The sequence below is a fragment of the Acanthaster planci genome, linkage group LG09, assembly GCF_054643075.1.
Source record: "Acanthaster planci isolate LZ-2023a linkage group LG09, COTS_SCS, whole genome shotgun sequence".
NCBI lineage: Eukaryota > Metazoa > Echinodermata > Asteroidea > Valvatida > Acanthasteridae > Acanthaster > Acanthaster planci.
In genome coordinates this window covers 17174918-17199949 of record NC_141785.1, presented here as the reverse complement: position 1 = coordinate 17199949, position 25032 = coordinate 17174918, and the positions used below count along the sequence as shown (strand labels likewise).

Below are 25032 nucleotides of genomic sequence, written 5' to 3'. Positions count from 1 at the left end.
GGTCTCTGCCTCGATCACTGTTTACTACACGTGAGGTGCATGTACATGTACATGCACATATATATGTATATCACGCTTGCTGTCGGCTTTTTGACAGCATGTACAGAGTGCTTACTTAGTATATAGTAACTCAATTGAGTCGGTCAAAAGATTGGTATTTCGCCTGAAAAGCATTTTACCACTTTCCCTAAAATGCTCAAGTATTTCAGACCGATTGCGTGCACTAAAATCTCAAAATATGTTAAAAAGGGAAGTCCCGCCAAGTCGGAGTCGGTTCGTCATGTTCGTGGTATCAAGCGCAAACTTGACACTAATGACATGAATGACAGGATCAGCACATGCAGGCCTACCTGGTCGAGGGACGACAAATGCAGCAGTGAGCAGAATGAATTTCTGCAACCCGCAAAGAAACTGAAAAAGGAGAAATGCCCGCCGTTCTTTGGTATTCCATTCCGCAAACTGTCGGCCGAGAAGTTAGATTGTGATTACTTGCAGCTTTATGCGAAGAGGAAGGCTAACGAGCTGTTCGATGCATGTGAGCGCGAACTGGAGTACTTCACAGGGGATTTGACCAGGGTGCAGGTGTACGGAAAATGGCACAGTATACCAAGAAAACAGGTGTGGTTATCTTTAATTTAAAGTACAAATTCCGTGGTGGATTACTTTTTGTAAGAAAGTTTATTCGAATTTATAAGTTTGGACATTCTCTTTGCATAAATAAGGATTCAGTGATTACAGCATACAGTGAAAGTGATTTTTTGTTTTTGTTTACAATGAGTCATGTTTGTGCAATTTTGATTTTTGTTCCAATTAGCAAACTAAAACCAAATCTCAGTGCATATCGTAAAGATACATTTGAAAATGGTGTGCTGAGTAGGACTTATGAAACTATTGAAATATTAGCTGCAGTGGGATATCAATATGAGGTGACGGCAAGATCTTATAACTCGCCACGGCGAGATACTTGTACAAGATTTAGCTCCCCACGGCAAGGTAGTAACTCTAAAAAAGTTTTTGCAAGTGGCCCTTGACGATACGCTTCTGTAATATCAACATAACAATGATAAAAGTTTGATCACCCATTCAAAGCATAGGTCATTCCATGTTTATCTCAAAGTCGATTTGGTATTTCTTTTTCAGGTTGCACATGGTGACAGTGGTCTGACCTACAAATATTCTGGAGTAACAGTGCCAGCAAAGCCCTGGACTCCACTTCTTCAAAGAATCCGAGACAGAATTGAAGAGGTCACAGGTCAGCGGTTCAATTTTGTTCTCATCAACAGGTGAGGACGAATGCTCTTGCAAACTTGAAAGGACAAAATGTACTGATGAAATGTACTTGCAATGCTTTATAGCTTTGATCTCATTTGTTGTAGGTACAAAGATGGGACTGATTACATGGGAGAGCATCGCGATGATGAGAAGGAATTGGTGCAAACCAGTCCAATTGCATCCCTTTCTCTCGGCCAACAGAGGGATTTCGTCTTCCGCCATGGAGACTCCCGTGGCAAGAACGCAAAGAGAAACCTGCCTCCAATCAGACTGGAGCTGGAGAACGGAAGCTTGTTGGTGATGAACTACCCCACTAACGTTTACTGGTACCATTCCCTTCCAGTCAGGAAGAAGGTTGTGGGCATCCGGATAAACATGACATTCCGATGCCTGAAAACTTGATGGGGAATCATGTTGGTTTGTCCTGCTTATACCAGCAATTCATGTTGTCTCTCTTGCCCATTTTTCGCACAGTTACCAAGGTGTTCTTGTATCAGGGCTTTCATCAAGGTACTAACTGGTAGCACATCTTGATCAGTTGTTTTACCTCTAGTGCTTCCTGTATGATCAGGTGGGCTAAACCTGCCATCACAGCAGCATTTGTTTTCATTTCAGTGAATCTTCACAAGTGTCATAATGTTGAAAGGAAACTTACATCACACGTGTTTCAAAATGAAGTGCTTTATTCATTGCGAGGAAGAGACAGTGCTTTAGTAACAAGATATCTGATGTATACCACAATGATCCGTGTACGTTTTGTTCATGCGTTGTTCAATTTGACAAAAACAAAAAAGCAAAAACAAATATTTTTCCTTCTTTTTATGAAAATCAAAAACTAAAGTCATTTTTCGTCTTTCTTATTTAAAAATGATTTTTTTTTTCGTTTTCCAGTTTGAGAACAAATAACATTGTAATTATTGATCCACTCTTTGAAGAATGAAAAACAGTTCCATTTCTCATTTTGAATTAAATCCACCAAATCAAACATGGCTGAACTTGTGGAATACATGTACAAGGAATTTGTTGCTTCTGAAGAAATACAGATGTCAGCAGCCTAGAAGGAAATTTCTGGCATCCTGTGAGGCAACTTTCATCTTGAGAAATGCCTCCTCAAGATCATGTTGCAGTCAAACAAAAAGGCGGCTAAATTATAATTTAAACAGCACTGCGTTCGTTTTCAACATGAAAAACAAAAATGACTTCTTTGTCTTTTTCTCATTGAAAAACGAGAAACAGCTTTTTTTAAAAAAGTTTTTGTTTTCAAATTAAATGGACGATATTTGTTGTTTTGTTTTTTATTTCCGTTTTCAAATCAAAGAACAAATGAATGAAACGTACACGGACCCACAATATCCAAATGCTTTAAATTCTGTAATTCTGATCACAAATGGTTTGCAGATTCTCTGGTTGTTTTGACTGGTTACAAACATGGCCTGACAGCTAGGTGTTTATGAACAGATGCTGGTGTGTGATCAAGAAATATCAACTAGTAAAACACAGGAACAACCGTATTATGCACAACATGTTATGCACACATCATGTACTTTGTACACCAAATACATGTACTTAAAACAAAACAACCTGGAAATAGACTGTACATTGCAATGCAGGTTCCACTTAACCGCAAGGTTGAAAAACAATTGATTTCTGTGCACTAAGGTAAAACCAGATCTTATTTTAACCAGGTCTAGCAATTTCTGTGAGCTGAATTACGTGCAGATTAGCATGGTCAAAACTAAATGGCAAACTGTTAGGACACTTGGTGGCAGCAAACATATCGGTTTTATGTGACCAGTCAACAATTGTTGGCATGTGCACATTAGCTCAAGTGTGACACAAAGAATAGCAGATCGCTTATGCAGGACTGATTAATGATGCCACGAGGCGTCTGGGTCATTCCATGAGGTTGGGGGCACAATTTGTGACGGTGTCCTTGTTACATGGGTAACTTTTACCACCTGTCATGACCTGTAGAGTAGGTCATTTACTCTGTAAAAATGACACACCCCTCTGCATTTAGCCTTGCAAGATGTATAACAATGTCAATTTGGAATCCACATGCAGGGAAATAGCTGTTCAGTTTTATGGAACCCACATAACAATGGGCACCGTCACAAATTATGCCCCAACCTCATGGAATGACACATCTCAAAAGTCTCCCATGGCCAATTGTTGGGACAGTACAGGCTGTAACATACATGCACATTCTTGGCAAGTCATATGTTGCTACATTAAAAGTTACACGCACTGGCATTGGCTATGCACAACATCAAAGATTAAAATACTTCAACAATGACTTCTTGAATTTGGATTCACAATTTACAGTAGTTTCAGACATTGTTTTCCTAAGCAACAACCATTTTTTAACCTCAATGAAGAGATTGGTATGACGTACAAAAATAACATAAACAGGCCAAAGATGGATAGAAAAAAAAAACAGAAAAAAGAAGAAAAAAACCTGGCCTCAATTTCACAATACGTTCAGTATGCAAAAATAATTAATTACTGTACCTGAAACAAATGGTCTAGATATTTACAAAAAGTTTCTACTTTGGAATTTTTCTCACATCAACAGAGCTAGACAGTGTATATTGGTGCACAATAAAACTGATTGAATCAGCATTTCGCTTAAACGTAGTTAAATGGTGTGATTGGCACTGTACAACCAAATCATAAGGTTTATTTTCTGTGATCTTATTTTACTGGGTTTTCAAAATTCATTAAGAATCTTTTTCAGCATGAAAGTATGCTACCAACTCCAAACTGCATTTCAGTGCATGATTCAGATGAATTTACTACACAGAATACTCGATGCAAACTGCTAAATTAATTTGAAAAAGTTTGAATGCCAACAAACTCGTGGAATCTTGCTGGTATAAACAGTATTTGTCACTGTAACAGCGTCATGGGAAAAAATGAACAGACTCTTACCATCAGTTGGGTCAATTTCACAGAACAATACTCGACAGATTTCTGTGCCTAGCACAAAATAAGCAGAGAACCGGTCACAAGTAGAGTACTTTGCATGGTACTTTGGCTGGTAAAGTGGTTTTGCTCGGCAAATATTTTCAGTGCTTGGCAGTTTTCTGTGCTAAACAGTTCTATGAAACAGATCTTGAACACGACAAAGTCACTCTTTGTTCACAGGTGCGCTTTCCTATGGAGGCTGGGCAGAGCCATAAGAGAGTGCAGATGTAAAGCACGACTTCATAATGTAGGTCTACTGGCCCCAGTTGGCAAGCATGGTGCCTGAATCCACTGATGAAACCCAAGGTCCTCTCAAGTGAAATGGCACATGAATATGAGTTTGTGAATTCAAACGACTGTTTGGAAAGACGTGGGTTCAGTGTTTTTAACGGCCATGCTCAGCTAACACTTTGGCCACCAGACTCCCTGTCCATGTCAACAATAACTTCACTGGCTGCATTTTCCTTCAGCTTCACTGTGCATGCACAAGCACTGCCACATTTATGCATTGAAACATGCTACGGGTTAGCACAGTTTCTCTGCTATTTCACGTAATGTATCTAATACCCCTTATTCAATTTCGTAACATAGGCTTCTAGTTCACAATTGTCTCACTTGGGCAAGGATACACCAGTTTAGTAAGTGATTCAGAAACACTATGAAATAAATTAAACAGATTTTTAACAATTGCCCAACTATGATAGCCAGATGCGGTGATAGTCATTGGCCCCGAACCCGGCATTGCACTTGGGACATTTACGCTGTCTGGTCTCGTAGCGTGTCTTGATGCACTCAAAGCAGAAGACATGGAAACATTTTGTCAGGACCACATCCTTCCGTCCCTTCTTGCAACATGGGCAGGTCAGTTGCTCCTAGGGGGATTTGGCAAACAAAGCAAACTTTAATAAAAATCACAATCAGAGTTCAAGCTAGTAATCACAGAGTTATCACAGATTTCTGGCACTGTTGGGTTCAGGCCAATTTCTTGGGACCCTACTCACGCCCTTTGACAGCATTTGTTCACAATTTCACCTTCGGGGGACATTCGTGTACCCTGCCTACACCTGTTTTCATTTATAAGAAATTAACTTAAAACTTTAAAATAGTAAGCAGTAGAGTGACTTGGAAATGGAAAAAAACCAATATCCCAGACAAATGCTCAGACCTCTCATTCTTATTATCTGTACATTAACGTTTACTGCAAACAAGTTTTGTTAACAGTTCATTGTTCCATTTTTATTCTTTCTTCAAAACGTTTATTTTTTTAGCCAAAATAAAATGCAGTTTGTCAAAATGCAAACATCTGACGATTGTTTTGCTTTTCTTTGGAGGGCTTCATTGAGGTTTACTACCAAAAATCAAACATGTTTACCTTGTATGTTTTGATCTCCTCCATGAGTACCTCGTCTGTACTGCTGGCTAGCTCCATCCTCTTGTATCGCTCCACTTTCCTCCTAAGATGTTGAGATTCCTCCTGAGAAAGGAAGAAAAAAACTTTGAGAAGCGAGTCTCAAAATGAACACTGAACCACCATCAGTGGATTTGAAAAGTGGCCAAGCACTGTTTCTTGTCTAAAATATCAACGTCTTGAGGATCCCGAAACTGAAGACAATAGTGATGGCTACGATGATGTAATTTATTAGAAAGAAGGGGGTGAACAGAGGGCAGAAGTTTCAAAAGTGGAAACAGAAATCAATCGCAAATTTCGTATCCGTTTTTGTTTGTGCAACTGTACCTGCGCCCTGCGGAATTTGTGGTTCTCTTGTTCCACTGCACTGGACTTCTCCTTAACAAGACTCTGGAGTTCTTCGATGCGACCCGTTATCTTGTCCAGCTGCATCTTGAGGTCGGCTGCCGACTGGCTGTTATCAAGAGCCTGCAAGGAACGATACTAAGTTGGCTGGAGATTTTCCACCATCTACAGCATCTCAGCATGAGTTTTATCCACACTCCTTTGGATGTTCACAAGTCCAGATAAAGTATCAGACAGTATCAGATGTTGCATGATAAGCTAGACACAGGCCTGCCATCCTTGCATTCATTTCCAGCATCTGCTGTCTACAGGTAATCTGCAAGGTAAGCTGTGACAAGGCCTGGAGCCGATTTCACACATCTGTTAAGCACAGAAAGCAAATGCTTAGCAAGGACTGGTTACCAGCCAAAGTGCTGTATAAGGTGCATTACCGAGTCTGGTTCTCTGCTCATTTCTGGTCGGCGGAGAAATCTGCTCAGCAATGTTTTCCACACCTCAATGAAATTCCGCCCCAGACATTCTGAGACGAGCAACGGTCAAACCTACCTTCCTCCTATTCATCTCCAGTGACTGCTGTCTTAGCGCGATCTCCTTATCCATGGTGTTGAGGTTGTTCTGCAGTATCCGCTCTTTCTCCTCCAGTTTCCTGACCACCTGGTTCTGGGCATCGACCTGAGTCTGGAGGGTTGCCACCTGGTCAGCCAAAACATCCTTCTCTTCCCTTAGAAGCTTGTGGATCTGGTTGCTTTTTATTCTCTGTGAATGATCAAAAGAAACAACGAGTATTCACTGTTAAAGACAGAGCTAACCGGATTGTGATTGTGATTCAAGTCAAATGTCCCTAGGCCCTCCAACCCCAAAAACGAGTCAGGAATGTTTGATACCCAGAAATGAGCAGAGAACAAGTCTCGAGTACTGTACCTTACACAGTACTTTGGCCAGTAACCAGTAGCCAGTGAAGCATTTGCTTTCTCCAAGGCCTTGGAAGAAATTCTTTCTCTTACTACTCCACAAAAGAGAACATCACCACCGCAGTACACTAAACATTGCATCCTCGCAAATAATGAACCATGAATGTTTCAGCGATACCAATGCAACATAAATTCACTGGGGCACAGTGAAATGTCAGATATTTCGGTGTAAGTTATTCTACCAACAAGTGATAATGGGCTCACCTCTGACATGAGTTTGAAGTTTGCATCGTCCTTCTCTCGGAGCTGCTGTAGTAATCTTGTGTTCTGCTCCTGCATGTCTTCGAATGCCTGACCGGTCACGTCCATCTCAGACAGCAAAGCCTCTTCCTCCTTCAAACAATAACATCAAAATGTGAGTATAAAAATACTTGAACTCCAAAACCTATTTGTCAATCATTCAAGCAATTAAGGAGAAACAGGAGTGCAAGCACATATGGTCTCAATTTTTCTATTCTAATATAATCCAATCTGATCACATACTTGAGTGCACCCTCTGGTTACTGCAAATTTTGCTGTAATAATATGGTGGGTAGATGACACTTTATGGTGGATCCAGAACCAAATTATTTGGGGGGAGGGTACCCAAAATTTGGAAATTTGGTAATGCTACATTATTTTTGTAGCATACTTTTGGGAGGAAAGGAAGTGAATTTATTTCTCATTCTCCCCCCCCCATTCCTTTTTTTTTTCAAGGGAAGGGGGCATATTTCCCATTTCCGCTCCCCTGTATCTGCCAATGATATTGCATACTTTAGTCAATAAAACGATAAGCACTCTCTTTTAACACGCTTGGCCAAGCCCCATTTCTTAAAGCTGCAGAAAATGCCATTCAGCAACTTTATGAACTAAGCGCAAATCACGAGTGATAAAGACTGCATGGCTCTTTGACCTAGTTCTGCTAAGCAAATATCTTCTGTGCACAGCAACTTCCTGAGCTTAACAGCTCAGTGAAAAAGACCTCAAACATAATGACGTCACACTTTGTTACATGTGCGCCACCTCAGGGCCACAGAAAAGCCTATATGTTAACAAAGTGTGCCATCATTATGTTACAGGTGCATTGGGCCCGGATCTGCACATGCCCCGGTCACCACTGACCTGCTTACGATCAGCAAGTTTCTTCTGCAGTTGGTGGATGGTCTCCTCATGGTTTCGTATCTTCCTGATCGCCTCCTCATCAGCAAGCTTGCGACTCTCCATTCTCTCCCTGTCTTCGATGTGACGGAGTCGACATTTCAACTCCTCCACCTCGGCCCGGGCCCTTCTCTCAGCCGTCATCAGCTGACATCCAAAAAGGAACTCTGATGTGAATTTTTATTTCACTTTTCAGTTGCAACTGATCTAGGTGCTGCACCTTTGAATGCTCTCAACTGAGAAGACATTCAACTTACATTTGCGTGTGAGTTGCCATACCTTGAGACAATTTTTGTGGAATTTGGAAAATAGTTACTTATGGGTGACGTCTTACTAATTTGATTTAACAGCTCAACAAGCTGTTTTCACAGTGAACACATTTCAAAGACTTCTAAACTGTCACTGAAGGGGTCAAAATACTGGTACCATTACAGGGCGCTATTTCGCTGCATCAAACCTGGAACACTGACCTGTACTTTGTCTCTCTGTTCTTTGGCAGCTCCTTTGTACATGTCTAGTAGAAGCTTCATTTCCTTTTGACTCTCCTGGGATTTTCTGTCAAAAAAAAGGACCAAACCCAAATTTTAAAGAAATAAATTTGAGAGAAAAGGATCTTTTTTTCACAACAAAGTCCTTTAACCACTTCGTGCCGGGGCATTTTTCAACGTTGATGATGCTCGGCCGGCATGACTATCATTTTTTCCGTTTTCAAAATCCTTCAACAATTCATCATTTCATTTAACGGTCGTTTATAGCAGCACGGAGTAATCTTTAGGCACTACTCTAAGTTGACATGTGACCTTCATTGACGACCGAATATTTCAGCCAGGCCTGCAGCCTTGTAAACAGAGCCCAGATTTTGCAGTGTTATACAACTGTCTTTTGTTCACGAACCTGGCTCAGTGCACTGCTGACCTCTTTTCAATAGGGGCCAGATTAGCGTGCAGCGGTGCTGTGTGGCTCATCGCTGCGGTGGTGGAGCGCTTTTGTCCCCGGTAGTAATCCGCTTGCTCTCAATGCCCCAAACTCTGGTATACGGTTTCAAAACAACGCTGGATTATCACCACGTTTGAGAGTGAAAAATGCCAGTAATGCCCAGCAGCCTGGTCATTTGTTCGGAGTACAGTCTTTTGTTACAGGGCCCTGTTTCCTTTGTCCGAGTTCGGAGACCCCGGCCACACATATAAACCACATGGCTCCGATTTCGGAGTCCCCGGCTGGTAGTGGTTAATGTTCTATACAAGTCCATGCTGTCAAAGCAAGGTTAAAAAACAACTATAGTAAAGATTAGGCCAAGGTTCCTTTATAACCTCAGTCTACAACCCTCAATCCAACTTCCGTTTTGCTGACGACTCAAGACTAGCCTTCATTTTGCTACTTTCTCTGTTTCTCCGCCTCCCCTTTCTCCTCCTCCCTACTCCGCCCATCTTTTTCCTCTCAACTACCTACAACCCCAATCCCTTTCACTTTTCTGACCTACGACTGGCCCAGAGTTTCTTTACAATAATGGACATTCCATCCCCCTCAATCCAACCTCCTTTCAGTGACTGCCTTAAGATTTACCTTCAATTCTTGAACTTTGTCTGCCTCTTTGTCACCTCCTCTTCCTTCCTCCCCCCTTTTCCTGTCTACCATCTCTGCCCCAAAGACCTAGTTTTGATTTTGTTTCCCACTAACTTGAGGTTGGCCCTGAGTTCTTTGATGGTCTCTGCCTCTTTGTCAACTCCTCTTCCTTCCTCCCCCCTTTTCCTGTCAACCATCTCCGCCTCAAATGCCTAGTTTGATTTTGTTTCCCACTAACTTGAGGTTGGCCCTGAGTTCTTTGATGGTCTCTGCCTCTTTGTCAAATCCTCTTCCTTCCTCCCCCCTTTTCCTGTCTACCATCTCCGCCTCAAATGCCTAGTTTTGATTTTGTTTCCCACTAACTTGAGGTTGGCCCTGAGTTCTTTGATGGTCTCTGCCTCTTTGTCAAATCCTCTTCCTTCCTCCCCCCTTTTCCTGTCTACCATCTCTGCCTCAAAGGCCTAGTTTTGATTTTGTTTCCCACTAACTTGAGGTTGGCCCTGAGTTCTTTGATGGTCTCTGCCTCTTTGTCAAATCCTCTTCCTTCCTCCCCCCTTTTCCTGTCTACCATCTCCGCCTCAAAGGCCTAGTTTTGATTTTGTTTCCCACTACCTTGAGGTTGGCCCTGAGTTCTTTGATGGTCTCTGCCTCTTTGTCACCTCCTCTTCCTTCCTCCGCCCTTTTCCTGTCTACCATCTCCGCCTCAAATGCCTAGTTTTGATTTTGTTTCCCACTAACTTGAGGTTGGCCCTGAGTTCTTTGATGGTCTCTGCCTCTTTGTCACCTCCTCTTCCTTCCTCCCCCCTTTTCCTGTCTACCATCTCTGCCTCAAAGGCCTAGTTTTGCTTTTGTTTCCCACTAACTTGAGGTTGGCCCTGAGTTCTTTGATGGTCTCTGCCTCTTTGTCAACTCCTCTTCCTTCCTCCCCCTTTTCCTGTCTGCCATCTCTGCCTCAAAGGCCTAGTTTTGATTTTGTTTCCCACTAACTTGAGGTTGGCCCTGAGTTCTTTGATGGTCTCTGCCTCTTTGTCAAATCCTCTTCCTTCCTCCCCCCTTTTCCTGTCTACCATCTCCGCCTCAAAGGCCTAGTTTTGCTTTTGTTTCCCACTAACTTGAGGTTGGCCCTGAGTTCTTTGATGGTCTCTGCCTCTTTGTCAAATCCTCTTCCTTCCTCCCCCCTTTTCCTGTCTACCATCTCCGCCTCAAATGCCTAGTTTTGATTTTGTTTCCCACTAACTTGAGGTTGGCCCTGAGTTCTTTGATGGTCTCTGCCTCTTTGCCTCCTTCTTTCTTCTCTTCCTTCCCTCGCTCCTTCTCCCTGTCCTTCTCCATCCGGGGGTCCCGCCTTTCGTCGTGGTGGGCGTTCATCTCCTCCCGTTGCTTCTGTAGCTGTTCCTTCTCGTGGCTGACCTCCCTCCGGTCAAGACTGCCGCTGCTGCTGCTGCTGGACGAGGAGCTGCTGCTACTGTGACTGTGGGAGGCCAACTCGCTCTTCAGCTGCAAACAGAAAAAAAAATCTATTTTTCACTTTTCTCTGATCTATAAATTCAATGCTGTGATCACTGATTGAAAACACTGCGTGCTGTGGTCATGAGACAGCAACTCGCACGTTACATTTTCGAACAAGTAAGAAAGTCTGACATTTCGTCCTAAAACATTCTTTCTCACACTTCTTGATTTTCAAAACAGATTTTACAAGGATTGCAATGCCAGGCCCTCTACCTATTTTGATGTGTAGTTTAAGTCAACGCAGCCAGCAAGCAGTTTCCATCCTCAGCAGCTAGGGCACATTTACGCACATCATCCGTACAATACCGCTTTTATGTGGAAGTTTCCAAGGGCACTGACCTTCATGACCTCAGCCTGGGTTTCTTTGAGTTTGTGCCTGTAGCGGTTGATCTCCCCCTTGAGTTGTGTGTTGTGACTCTGGTAGCTAGACACCAAATGCCGCAACTCTCGATTGATGGGCCCTTCGGAAAGATTCAAAACAAGAAACTGCCCACAAAATATTCTATTGCAAACTGCCTAGGCCCTGTTCATCTGTTGCCTTCGACAAAGATTCTCCTCAGATCGAAACATCGACCAATTCAATTTTTCCGATGTATAAATTCCAAGTCACTGTTGTCAGCACACAATTTTGGTACTTCACATCTATTAGAAACTCTGTTGTGAATATTCATTCAAACCTGACAAACAGAATTCCTGCAAGCTCACTGGTTGCTGGTCTACCAGGTCCCTGATGCGATTGGCCGAATTGAACTGACCTGCTTGTTCATTTGCTGCCAGATTCTGCTCAAATTCAATGCGCAACATCTCGTATTCCTTCCTCACTTGGGACAACGTGTCCTCCAGCTGGATGACCTCTGTTCTGAGCTTCTTCTGACAGTCCAGTTCGTCACTCTGCAATGGACAAAAACATCAGATCATCATTGACCCCTTCGTTACGGAGGACTGCTACTACCGCACCATTGTGTGAGCATTAGTGCATACCACACATACAGTCTATTCACCATGCAGCTGCTGGTTCAATGGGGATTGCTGCTGGAAAAAGCCCTCCATTCAGGGCATACCACAGCCCAGAAGTCGCGGTCAAAACAATCCCGCCGTGAAGGGGTTAAAAACCATTACAAATGCAAGTATCAACCACTTTCTTGGGCAGTTACATCCCACCGAACTCTTAACTTGTAATTGAGTCAATCTTACATTTTTTACCAATGAGTGCGTGCTATTTGTGAACTGATTATTTCTGGGTTCTTCTAGATCCCCATCTGCATCTCCATCATTCACTCCAGGCTTCAGTTTCATGAATATAATCCCCGTGCTGATACATTTTGGCTCACCGGAGGACTTTTTTTGCCAGAGAAATATGAAATGGGCTAATGCAAGTCCAAGGCCTGGAATATTTACATTTAGTTCAAGCTTCGTGGTTGAAATTGTTCGACGATCCTGAGATGATACTGAAACCTCAGACAAAGTCAGGATTTTGGAAAATACTGGCCTCATATTTTCATGACGACTTACTATGGCCTTCACGGAAGTAACACAGCATTCCAACAACATCATAAAAATTCCGTGCAAGGGTTTTTACCTCCATCTGTTCAATCTGCCTCAGGTGGGTTCCCTTCGTCTGTTGGAGAAGGTTCCTCGTCTCCTCAAACTGCGCCTTCATGTCCTGGGCCTCCTTGTACAGAACCGAGAACTGCGACTGGAGGTTCTTGTAGGGCGCCCTCTCCATGACGATAGAGTCGGGCAGGCGTTGGAGCTGCAAGGACGGAGAGAATTCAGAGCATCAGTGAATTCAAGCAAGTTTTATTTTTGGGACTGTTTTAGAAGTAAAATATAAGGAGAGAGGCTTCTGATTGTGAAAAGCAAATGGAGCAAAGGACAGCTTGGCTTACATCCATCTTGACTTGCTCGGATTCCTTGACCAGTTCTTGGTACTTCTCTTGAAGTTTTTCCAGCTCCACTAGTCGGCTTGTCGCCAACTCCTTGTGCTCTTCTAGTTCATTGACTAGCGTCTGGAGCTAAAAACAAACATGCACACAGTCAACAATTACTCCGTACATACAGAGAATAGACTTTTAACACCAACCTCTAGAAATTGTGCAAAAGAAACACCATACGCAATACCACGAGTCAAATGTCTTGTCTAGGGTGGGGCATTTTAAAACCATTTCCACCATGCTGATGCAAGAGAGGTTTCTCACTTGTTTGGAAGAAAGACCGGCTGACCCATCCCCAAAGATGTGACCCGGGATGAGCGTGGCATTCTTGAGCTTGGTGTAGCTCTCCTCTAGGAGGATCTCTAGTTTCATGGTCCGCTGCCGAGCCTGGGTCAGGTCAAAGCGTAGGTCATCAATCTGGTTGTTGGCTTCGGCCAGCTTGGTCTCGGCTGCTCCCAGCTTATCGCTCTGCTCCGTGAACTGAAATTGAAATGTTGGAAGATTGGCTTTTAATTTCATCCTGATTTATCAAGAGATCTCATCTGTTGCGGAAATTTAGGAAATACACTGCTAGTCTTATGAAGGTCAGTACTTTCTCGTGGAGAGAAGAACCATCAAGGAAAGTCTTACCTGGAATGCAACAAAAGCACCAAAAGGGTTCATCAGTGATTCAGGGGTTTGATTATACCATTAACCCTTAAATTCCTGAACCCTATCAACACATGCTTCGTCAAGTTTTTAGGATTCAGCACACGCTCACGCTTGCTCACCATTAAACTTTCTAAAGCTTGACAACTTTACCATGGTACGAAAATGAATTTGGGTGAAACTAAAAGTATGCACAAGTTGATTTGGAAGTATCTAGTATCCCGGAACTGTACATATTGGTGGCAATTTTTAAGGATTTGGAGAGGTATTGGAAGATCAGGTTGGGGAGGAGGCTACTTTAGTTGGGAGACGTTTGTGTACCTGTAGAGTCATCTTCTGGTGCCTTTCTTGCAGAGAGTTGATAGTTTCTTGGAGTCGATCATTCTCACTGGTCAGTTCAGCATTAACTGCTTTCACTGCCTCATCGATGTCACCTCATGACGAGCGCACACAAAGAAACGAGTTTGCTTGTAAAACTAATGTTACAATACAAGATATGTCAACGCTAGTATTAAGAGCAGACACTGTTGACAACCATACAATCAAATAGAGCACTCAATGGAAGAATGCAATTTGATGCAAAGCGCTGGTTTGTGGATTTGTTAGATAAGTAACCATGAACACAGCATCAAATACGGAGTTACTTCCAATACATCTGCTCTGCTCCGAGTGCATAATCTTGGGATGAGACATGGGCTTCTACCTGAGATAACTTCAACGGGAAACAATGAGCAACAACAAAGGGTTTACCAAAAATAAGGGGCAGAGTTAGAACCAGCAAGGATTCGTGTTACAGAGGGATTTCTTTTTACTTCTGTTCTGGATGTCGGCTGCCACCGTCTTGCTCATGTCCTGCATGGCGGTGATGACCGAGACCAGTCTAGTCACGGCCTCCTGGGAGAACTTGCAGCGTTCCTGCATGTGTTGGTCAATCTCAGTCTGGTCGCAGCTTGCCAGGGTGGCCAAGAAGGAGGTGATGGTCTCTGGTTCTGATTCAAAGACAAATCCAAGACGAGGAATCACTGAACAGCAGGGGTCATTTGTATTCTGTACTCAGTACAGCTTGAATACTGATGAGAAACCTCCTTATTTTGTAACCCTCCCCTAGAACTCTTCCAAGTTGTGCTTCTTTTTCAAAGACGGATTTGTGCCGGGAAGATGTAAATTAATTTTGGATTTTTGCAGGAGGTCATGGGTTCGAGTCCCACCCAAGTACACTTGTGGTTTTTTTCACAAGCCTTCAGGGGCATACACTGAGTATACAATGTTAAATACACGTCGGGCAGGGTAAAATCCAAAATTAAGTTGTGCTTCCTCAATTTTTTCCTCATAGAGCTTGCACATACATTGACAAAACCATTCACAGTAATTCCATACAGAGTATGCATTTCAAAATCTTTTTGCTAGGGGCAAGGAGTCTGGACCCTCATCCAATGCACCAATATATATTTGGCTCTTAAAACTGCTGTAATGCAACTCTGGGGAAAGAATTCCATATACGAAGTTCACTTTTTAGGAGAAATTTTTGCTCCAGGACAGATTTAAAAAGGGGCGACATTTATTTTTGGGGGATAGAGATGTGAAAGGGGGTTCAGTAACTTAGGGGGACAGGTTTAAAAAGAAGGGGCCCCACGCAATAAAACGGCAAAAAAGTGAGTCCTTTTGCCGTTCTTTTTTTCCCCTACTATATCGTCTACCGTTTCCTCTTCCTTCACTATCCCGTCCTTTTATTTCTCCACAGTTTTCCTGTCATTAGTACAAGGATTATTACAGTTAGTATACACATTTAATACATTTAATCCAAATTGTGTCGTAAAGGGGAAGCGAACCTGCAATGAAGAGAACTGTTAGGTATAGAAATACAGCAGTCTAACTGACCACGCCACACGAGCGCTTGTTGCCGGAGGAACTCGATATGTTCCATATAAAGTTACGGTTGAATTAAGGAGAGGTCACGATGAGGTCAAGATGAATATTTAAAAAAATTAAATATTTATGAAACTGAATATGTAATTATTCACGAATATTTGTATAAATTAGAATATTTGAATATAAATAAATGTGGCTATCCGTTGTTAATGTAAGTAGGTTGTGCCAAAGGAAATCAACTAGGTAAGGTACATGTCAGAGCACAATTGACTGTATGACGTGAGTTATCTCTGTCGTATTATGTAAACCAAAAGAGAAAGAACAAGTAGAAATGCAGTCGGCCGTACGAAAGAAGGAATTTCGTTCCAATGCTGTATAAGAACTCAGGCTAGGTGGAGTCTTGCTTCATCCATTAGCAATACATGCGCTATGAGCGAGAATTGGAGTCTTACGCGCAATTGGTGAGAGAGGTGACTATCCCGGCCACACAGTGGAAGCGACCAGTTTGGGTTCTACCTGGCCGAATACATGTGGCGCTGCCGACATGCAGGAGTAGACCACTTCAATCAAATCTTTAAGGATGTTCTTCTCCTGTACAAGCCTCCCCTCACATTTTAGAGCGCAGATAGCCACACAATAATCTAAAGACAGGTTTCAGCTCCCTTTACCCCTTCCCTCTGTATAAATATAGAAAAAAACTCCTCCAACTGACAAGCACTCTCTAAAAGAAATTTGTCCCTTTTTTTCCTTCTAAACAAATTGTCCAACTTACAAACTGTCTGTAAAAGAAATTGGGCCCCTTTTTTCCTTCTAAAGAAATTGTCCAACTTTAAAATTGTCGCAAAACACGCACTATTTTCCCCCAAGTAAAAATTGTACATGTACATGTACATGTACAGTAGGGCACATTGCGCAGCATTTCGTGAACTGTGTAGATCCATCCAGACAGATGACGGCCCTCTGCACTCCTCGTGTTGCGGATTCATGCATAAAATTACCTCAATGCTTGTGGCAGCCCAACCCCTGTTACATAATGGTTCTTTCCGGATATGATTCGGTTCATGCGCACACGTCGTGCGCATTCGCCATGTTCTTCAGAAGCAAAGATGGCCGCCTGTCGATGTAAACCTGGTCCATGTGTAGCTCCAAAAGTGTGCCCAAAACTCCATATTTCTGTCCTATGATGTTCAGCTCTTCAATGCCTATTGGAATCGTCTTCATTCAGCGATCATAGTAAGGATACTTTTGTAGTAATTACGCGATATTACAGTGAACTTCGTATATGGAATTCTTCCCCAACTCTGGTCCTGTCCGAATTACTTGGCTGTGGCTTTAACTTACACACAACTCTATGGGAAGCGACTACAGCCCCAACCATAGACTCCTGCATCGGTTTAAGCCCCAGTCAAATACCTCGGACACAGCCTTTTTTATAACACATGTGGTGATCCACAAACAGTTTTTCATGAAGATTTTTTTAAGACTTTCCATGCCTTTTTTCTCCTCTTTGACGGGTGTCACATCTTTCTTTTCCGACTCCGTCTCCATCTCCATCTCGGCTATCTCTGAAGATTGACTAGTGCCCTCGCTTGGTCCAATGGCCTCATTTCCAGCAGCTTCTCCCATTTCCATGGCTGTGTTCTCCTCCTTGATGCTGGGTTTAACATCTTGGCTGGTTTCCGTTTTGACCTCTGGAATGGATTTTGTCTCCACCCTCATGAGAAGGATGCGAATATCTTCTTCCAGCTGGAGAGAAGTCAAATTTGATCCAACAACATCAGAAAAAAATTGGGCCACATCACTTTAGGGAGAATCTGCCTTCAAAGGTTTTCTAACAACCTGATGTGAAACAAATATCTCACTTCAATTGAAACAAATGTAAGAACCTCTTCTCCCACTTTAAGAGGGTTAATGCTAAAAGTTTTGTGTTTGAAAAAGCTGATGACAAATCCATTCAATTTTCCAATATTCCAAATTAACTAATAGACCACTTACACCTGGTACTTGGTAACAGTTTCCTTGACATGGCAAGGAAACCACACAAAAATGTGAGGTGCAATCCCTCTATTATGAACGTTAAATAGTAGGCTACCAAAGGTGAAGATAATTTGGAACAATACATAATTTTCACTTCAATGATCTGATCTTTATAAAGCAGGTTTTAAAATGTTCCCTAACCCTTAAGATGCTGTCTCATTCATTCTTTTTAAAGAACATTTTATTTTGCACCAGTATGGTATTTTTCTAGTCTTTTAAATATTGTTTTATTCACTTCACATCATATTTCCTATGATGTTCATCCTAATGAAACACACTTCATCAATGAATAACCAGCATTCGAAATGTGAGGAATGACTCTACTGCAACTAAAACAAAAAGAAAAACCCAATCCTTAGATTACCTGAGTCCAATACTTGTTCATGAGGCTGAGAACAATCTCGTCTGTCACCTGTCGTTGCTCCAAGCGCTCGATGCGATTGCGCAGCTCATTCTCCATGGCAGAACGCATCTCAAGACGTTCAGCCAGCTTCCGATTCTGGAAACGAAGAACCTTGATGTCCATTTCCTCCTGCAATTGGACACAAGATTAAGACTGTTCTATGGTGATCCAACTTGGCCTCGATAATTTCTGAATCTGCCACACTCTGGTTTACTTTTCAGGGGGAGGGGGGGACAAGCTTTTGTACTGCTGTTAGTCCTTTCCTCAAATCAAGTCTTATCACTATACAGTCAGGTTGACAATAACCAATATGCTGTAACCTGAATACCCAGTGCTGTCCAATTTGGATCCTTTTTATGACAAATAAAGGTCCCTCAGAAAGAGTTATAACAGGAAGCCTTCCAAATGTGTCATTTTGCTAAAAGTGTGGAGAAATCCAACTGCTGTTGTGTGGCTTGCTCAGGAACACAAGCTGAATAGGTTCCCCTAGCTGTTGAGATTGTGAGTAGTTATGTTTGTTCATTCTTTTTCCAGGTTCTGGGGTTTTCTCCTGTATGAGTAGGGTTAGAGAAATGTATGAGTATATTTCATAGAAAGCTTTTGCATAATACTGGAAGACAGAAGAATCCGCAAACTAGATGGGGTTGCTTTATCAATAAACAATATACCACAATGATTGGGCTAGGGGGGCTTTTCTTCACCTGTGAGGACACTGCCCCCAGCCGCATGGGCTCAATGTGGATACGCTTGGCGGCTGGCTCCGCCCCCTCTTTGCCATCACTGGTGGAGGCACCAGGTGTTGGCGAGGAGGAAACCTCGCTGGCATTTCGCTTGCCTGACATCTGCGTGGGAGAATAAGGAAAACAGTGTCATGAAAATCCGACCTTTGTATTTGGTAGAGTCAGTGATGTACGTTAATGCCATGGGCTCAATTTGGTGCCGAGAGGGAAGTGATATTGAAGCCAGACTTCCCTTCAGCAATAGGAATTCTCTATCCCCTCCTCCACACACCCCTCCTACCACAACCCTCCCCCTACCATGTGTTCATGCCTCATTCTTTTATTTTTCACTTTTTAGTCATACTGTGCTTTCCCAGACTGAATGTACACAACCCTGACTTAATGCTCAGCTTACCATTAAAAAATCTGATGAAATGACACACTGAATTCCTTACCCCTTTCTGCCTTGTACACACCATGCTTATCCCATTACCACGTACCCCCTCCAAAAACACCCAGTTCAATCCCATACGCTATAGTGAAGGGTCTCACTGAACAGTGATTCCCACATACAAGTACACATCACAGGCTCACAATTCACCTATCAATTTTTATGGAGTTAATTTAAAATGGTGCAAATTCCTTTATTAAACAGCTTAACGCCATACCACCTTCTCTGTATTATATGCAATAAGTAAACAGCACACAAATGACAAATAATCTCCCAAAACTCGTAAATTACCCTGTTTCTCATGAGCGTTTCCCTTACGCTTTATCCCTTCTCGAGAAAAGTCATGCACCTTCTGCCGTCACAAAGTGTTTCCGGGTCAAGTTATTTCTCGAACGCTGATTGGTCATTGTTGTCTCATTTGGGTCACAGTTGACAAGATGGCGGAGCAGGACGATTTGGAGTTCAACCCGATGTACAAATGTTTACAGGTATTTCTGCCTAAACTGGCCTTGTAAATATGATTGAAGTCAGTGGAAATGGAAACTGTATATCCATTCAATTGAATGATATTCATTTTGTTCTCGATCTGTCTGTTGATTGGGAAAGTGCTAACGTTAAGTAACGTTAGGCCCACCGGACCGCGGCGCGGCAGGCATTAGCAGATAAGGCTACATCATGGCCGGCCACGGCTTCTTCACGAACGGTAAGGTACTACAGCAGATTCCCGCTATAGCGCTCCCTGATATAACGCTCTTACCGATATAACGCTCTATTTGCACTTCCCCAACTGCTTGCCCATTCACTGTGTACATTTTTATGTGGTTAGCGCTCCCGTTTACAATGCTTTTCGTACCCCCAGAACTGTGGGGTCCGACCATTTGCCGACGTCCGCTCCTCTGACGTCGGACCCCACATTTCTCGGGGTACGCTTTTCGGGATATATGTCCTAATGCTCGCAATTTTCGGCCCAGAGAACCATATATAAAATGTGTGAAATAATTCCGGTTACAGCGCCCTTTACCTTGGAAAATCAGAATCTTAGAAAATCAACGCATATGAAACCGCATCGCAAGGCCCCTGCAATCGGCCGGCCATCTTGGACACCAGTAGCTAAGCGATCACACAGAGTGCAGACACACACTGAGACATCCATGCAGCGCAATCGCGAGCACGAGCTCACCATGGTGAGCCGCGCCCACGAGGCTTTGCTGTGGTGACATTGTAGTGATTATTTTCCCACTTTTTATTTATTCTCGTGGTGTACTACACCGTGTAGTTAGGGACACAAATAATCAACATTGACATACCACTACATGCACATGTGGTGTCAGGTCAACTCAACTGTTTGCCAACTCGACTTGAGTCAACTCGGCTCTCGACCAACTCGACTCAACTCTCCACCAACTCGACCGTGCAAATGGTGCAACAGGGACAGGACTTTGAAGGAACGCATTTTTTCCTAGTTCTGGATCACGCATTAATTCATTTTACTGTTCGTGATGCGATCCGTGCATGCACACAGTGGGTGACAGATTTCGGGGGTTTGTGTGTGCATGCTTCTTCTCAAATTGGGAATTTTTGGGGGGGTATCTCATTGGCACAAGTTCATTTATTGATTGCATTTCAGTTGATTTCGTGGGTTTATTGAGTTGGTAATTGGTCGAGTTGACTCGAGTTTGAAGTCGAGTTGGTCAACGAAAGAGTTGGTTCAACGATCGAGTTGGTCAGGAGTCGAGTTGTCTCGAGTCGAGTTGGCAAACGGTCAAGTTGACCTACAACCTACATGTAGTATTTTGTTACCTAAAGGATTCTTTCTACCGATAAAGAAAATCAGCAGCTTAAATTGTACGTGTATCTTCGTGTAGCAAATCTCGCCTTTTTGCTGATTGTGTTCGGTGTGACATTTCCGGTCCGTTTTCACTTGGGTTTTCTGATGACATATCACTTTCTGTGGTCACATGGTTATTGGGATAAGTCAGTGATTGGACTGTCCATGAATGGGTATGCAGTAACAGTCAGGATGTCCCGTTGAGAGTGCTATAACGGGAATCTGCTGTACTCCATAGTAGACCTTTCCGGGGCCACATTTTTGATGGTTCCATACACTATGGCATTTTGCGCTTTCTGGAGCAAATCTACCCCTAAAGACCCTTATACTGAAATTCTACCTATATCGAACTACCGGGTTCGTGTGTTTTTGTAGAGTTTAACCTATATTATTGTCTGTGGCCGTATGTCACACGACAAAGAACAGACGCAAGGTATTCGCGTAATGAACGTTTATGTTGCTTTGGATACCAGTCCCTATAATTCCGAGTACTCTCATTAAGATTATGAGAGACATCTGGGAAATCTGTGGTCAGGGAACCACACTAATCACATATCGGCTCAACCATTTTGGAAGCAGGGGGGTGGCGATGTCAGGAAATCTCAAGGGAAATTGTGGATCTTTACATAAATGAAATACATTCACCATTTCTTCAAAGGGACCGCAGTAATAATGACATTCATAGCCCCTCGGACATTGGATTGGGCAAGGATGTAATTTAACATAATACAGATGTGGGATGAAATTGGTTCATGTACTGTAACCTTGTGTGAACATCCTGGAAAAGCACCATTAAGCATGTATGCATTTCTGTTCTCAATCAACCTCACAAGTGTATTTCTGCATGATTGAGTGATCACACAAGGTTTGTGCTGGACATGTGGTAATTCACCTACATTGCATAGGTTGCTTTAATTTGTTTTTCATTCTGATGTTCAAAATAGACAAGGTTCCGTGGTGAGTTTGAGATTGCTCAAGACAACTGCTACCTAGTCTGCATCCCGCAAACTGCCTCATTGGTTGGAGTATCAATCAGCCTGGGACTTGTTCGTAAGTCTTGTCCTAGTAACTTGACTCCTGCCTTATATATTCTGACAGCACCATTGTATTCAGCATTTGTTTGACAGTAAATGTTGTGTGTCAGTCACTGAAAGTATTAGTACACAAGTTCTCATTGGTTACTAAGCTGAACTTGAGGCCTGTTCACTTTGAAGAAATAGGTCTCGGTGTCGCAAAAAAATTTAGACTGTTTGAAGTACAGACTCATTGACCATGTTGACTGTATTGTACATGGCTTTTTACGAGCTTGTGCAGAACAATGGTAACTAACAAGGACGTGGGTAACTTGCAATCCATAAAAGAAAATAGAGACCAGGCCATGCAAGTCCAAATTTCATATGAAACTAAGGCTGCGATAGATAAGAATTTTTGAAATATGTAGATATTCTGCATCTTCCCATTGCCAGGGCTGTTACAAATGCTCTGTCCACTATTTGAAAAGATTTGAAGTGCCGTATCATTAAACTATTTTGATTTAGTTTTTTGTTGAGATGATCAAATATAACATAATTTTTCTATGCTGTTTTCTTTTCAGAAACACATTTACTGAAACCATCTCCCATGTTAAAAGAGTGAGTAACTGTCAGTTGAAATTCTTTGTTCAAAATTTTAAAACTATAAATGCAGTTATTCATTATAATTATAAATCATTTATTCATATCCTTTACCTGATCACATTTGAACACACAAAGCTTATAAGTTTTTGAAGGACTGAGGAATGCAGTTTTGGATTTCATGTTCGAGCATTCATTCATCAGGTGCTAGTATTTTTAATTTATTTACAGAAGCACCATATTTCTGAAAGTTTTAAATCTTCATGATGAAATTCAAGTGGCATGACACTCTGAAGGTCCCTTTTTATGGCTTTTTCCAGTAAAGACCGATAATAATTCAGAAATGCACATTACAGTTAATACCTGTGTTTTAGGAGAAACAGGTGCCCATTACAAAGATATTCAACACTTGGCAGCCAGCTAAATTGCTTGTGGAATGTGCAGTCTCATGCCTCTGCCAAATTCCACTGCTTTTATTTGTGTAAAACTTCAATGGCGTGATTGTAAAGTTCTTAAGTTGTAAAGAAATCCTTTTTGTGTTTTCAGTCATTATATTAGCACAGATAAGGACAATTCCAAGACGATATCTGTGGAGGATGGCATCATAACATGTCTAGAAGGATTCAGGCAACAAGATACCGTAAGGGTGTTGTCAGAGGAGCTGGGCTATAATAAGGTGCGTGTATAGGAAATTTGGTGGGGTGGTTATATTCAATTCAAATTCAACAATGTTTATTTCCATAATGCCATGTGTGGAATATGCCCAAAATACATGTAGAAAATTATGACAACAAAATAAATTCAAGGAATAAAGATGCGAAAAAAAGAAAGCAAATAAAGCTTCTGCTAAGCTGGACAAGGGGGATTACAGTAAATGTCAAGTAGTAAAAGTTTCAGCCAAATGCACATTCGTGGAGCCCGTATCTTGCCAGCTACATGTACTCAGGATTACAGCCAAGGTTTGTGAATATTTGCCATTTGCCGACAAGGGCAGCTGAAAGCTAGAACCCTGGAACAAAGAGTGTAACCAAGACGGTGCACATGTGTGCAAGGGCACAGTTCTTTTATGTTAAGCCTTCTGTGTTAAGTAGTAATGCACTGTTGTTGTACGTTGAACAGAATTACAAGCCATTCAAGATGTTGATTATCGAGAGACCGCTAGAGGGTGCCAGAAAAGTAAGTTTCAGATAAGATTTAAATTGGTTTGTATTTAAGACTCAATGATAGATAGTACCATCTGTAAAAATGTTTCCTGACCCTTCTCAAATTTTATGCTCCTCGGCAAAGCAGAATACTTTGTTCGCTGTTATCAAACATTGGTCACATAATAAGACTGATTAGAAAACAGGTTTGCATTCTGTTTAATTATCTTGATTGATGCATTTTATTCATAAATTCAGAGTGATTTTGTAAGGCATTGCATGAGAGGAAGTGATATTACTAGTAGCATGGCTGTAACCGATTGGCTGTTTGGTCGGCTGATGAAATGCAGTTGGATTGTTTGTTTCCACAGGGAAGGAGGGGTTCAGCGGGATTATCTGATGAGTTTCTAACACCACGCACAACCTATGCAGAGTAAGTTTGGAAACAGGCTCTAACTATTATGGATGCAATCCAACAGTTGCAGAAACTGCAAATCATAGAGTAAAAACTCTTTCAGGAAAAAGTGACAGACGTTGTTTTCCTTTTATATGCACTTTTTTAATGCAGTTTGGGAGAAATGGCTTTGAAAGAATTTTATGTCAAAAGACAAAAGTTTCAATAGTGGGCTTTGTCCTTCAAATTGTTTTATTAAGCAGTATAAATTCAGTGTTGTCCACAAACTTGAGAGCCCTGCTGCTTATTGGTGGATACATTTCGATTATACTCGACCAATTTGCATTCTGGGCTGTCCAAGAGCTTGTTAGCCTTGTTACTTTGATGCCTACATGTCGATCACACGCAAGCACCAGACTTTTCAGACCAATTCCCACGGAGTATTAAAACATCCTTAATTAAGGCATAGATAACAGTTCATGGTCACAACAATCCCAGGAGAAATGTGAACATTATAACGAAAGCCTTCCGTGTCTTGCTTCTTCCCCAAAAAGGAATTGTAAATTCCTCAGTCTCTTCCATGAGAACCGTGCCCAGCTGAGCAATATGCAGATGAAGATCTCTGAGTTCAACCAGACGTATATGATACTGCCAGGGTACCTCATGGATACAGCACGCAAGCTACGAGGCATCTGGGAACACTCCAGACTGGTTGGTAGACAGATGAAATCCTTTTTTTTTTAATCTGCTCCAAGCGGGAACAAAAGAGGGCCTGTTTTAAAATAAAATTGACAGTCCTTTGGCACGACCTTGCTGCATAGG

General features: G+C 42.1%; 4 protein-coding genes across 4 annotated transcripts in view; 2 read left to right on the top strand and 2 right to left on the bottom strand.

Annotated features, from left to right (window-relative positions):
• Positions 1-25032, bottom strand: part of LOC110978718 (sperm axonemal maintenance protein CFAP97D1-like) — a 105411-nt gene that overhangs the window by 74579 nt on the left and 5800 nt on the right. The gene's annotated exons all lie outside the window — the stretch shown is intronic.
• LOC147798238 (DNA oxidative demethylase ALKBH2-like) lies at positions 42-5539 on the top strand. Its single transcript, XM_087140596.1, has 3 exons — positions 42-618; positions 1141-1283; positions 1377-5539. Exons 1-3 carry the CDS (start codon positions 193-195, stop codon positions 1672-1674), a joined length of 867 nt encoding a protein of 288 aa, XP_086996722.1. The 5' UTR covers positions 42-192; the 3' UTR covers positions 1675-5539.
• Positions 3868-19606, bottom strand: LOC147798237 (E3 ubiquitin-protein ligase BRE1B-like). The gene is made up of 19 exons (XM_087140592.1): positions 19525-19606; positions 18765-18905; positions 18025-18192; positions 17117-17369; positions 14567-14743; positions 14076-14188; positions 13371-13586; positions 13062-13187; positions 12752-12925; positions 11928-12063; positions 11512-11633; positions 10901-11160; positions 8571-8655; positions 8065-8247; positions 7168-7296; positions 6539-6748; positions 5975-6115; positions 5612-5713; positions 3868-5111 (listed from the first exon to the last, which is right to left on the bottom strand). Exons 1-19 carry the CDS (start codon positions 19534-19536, stop codon positions 4935-4937), a joined length of 2925 nt encoding a protein of 974 aa, XP_086996718.1. The 5' UTR covers positions 19537-19606; the 3' UTR covers positions 3868-4934.
• On the top strand, positions 19660-25010 carry LOC147798236 (putative uncharacterized protein DDB_G0284213). Its single transcript, XM_087141428.1, has 7 exons — positions 19660-19721; positions 22006-22111; positions 22656-22692; positions 23221-23350; positions 23794-23850; positions 24188-24249; positions 24765-25010. Exons 1-7 carry the CDS (start codon positions 19671-19673, stop codon positions 24952-24954), a joined length of 633 nt encoding a protein of 210 aa, XP_086997554.1. The 5' UTR covers positions 19660-19670; the 3' UTR covers positions 24955-25010.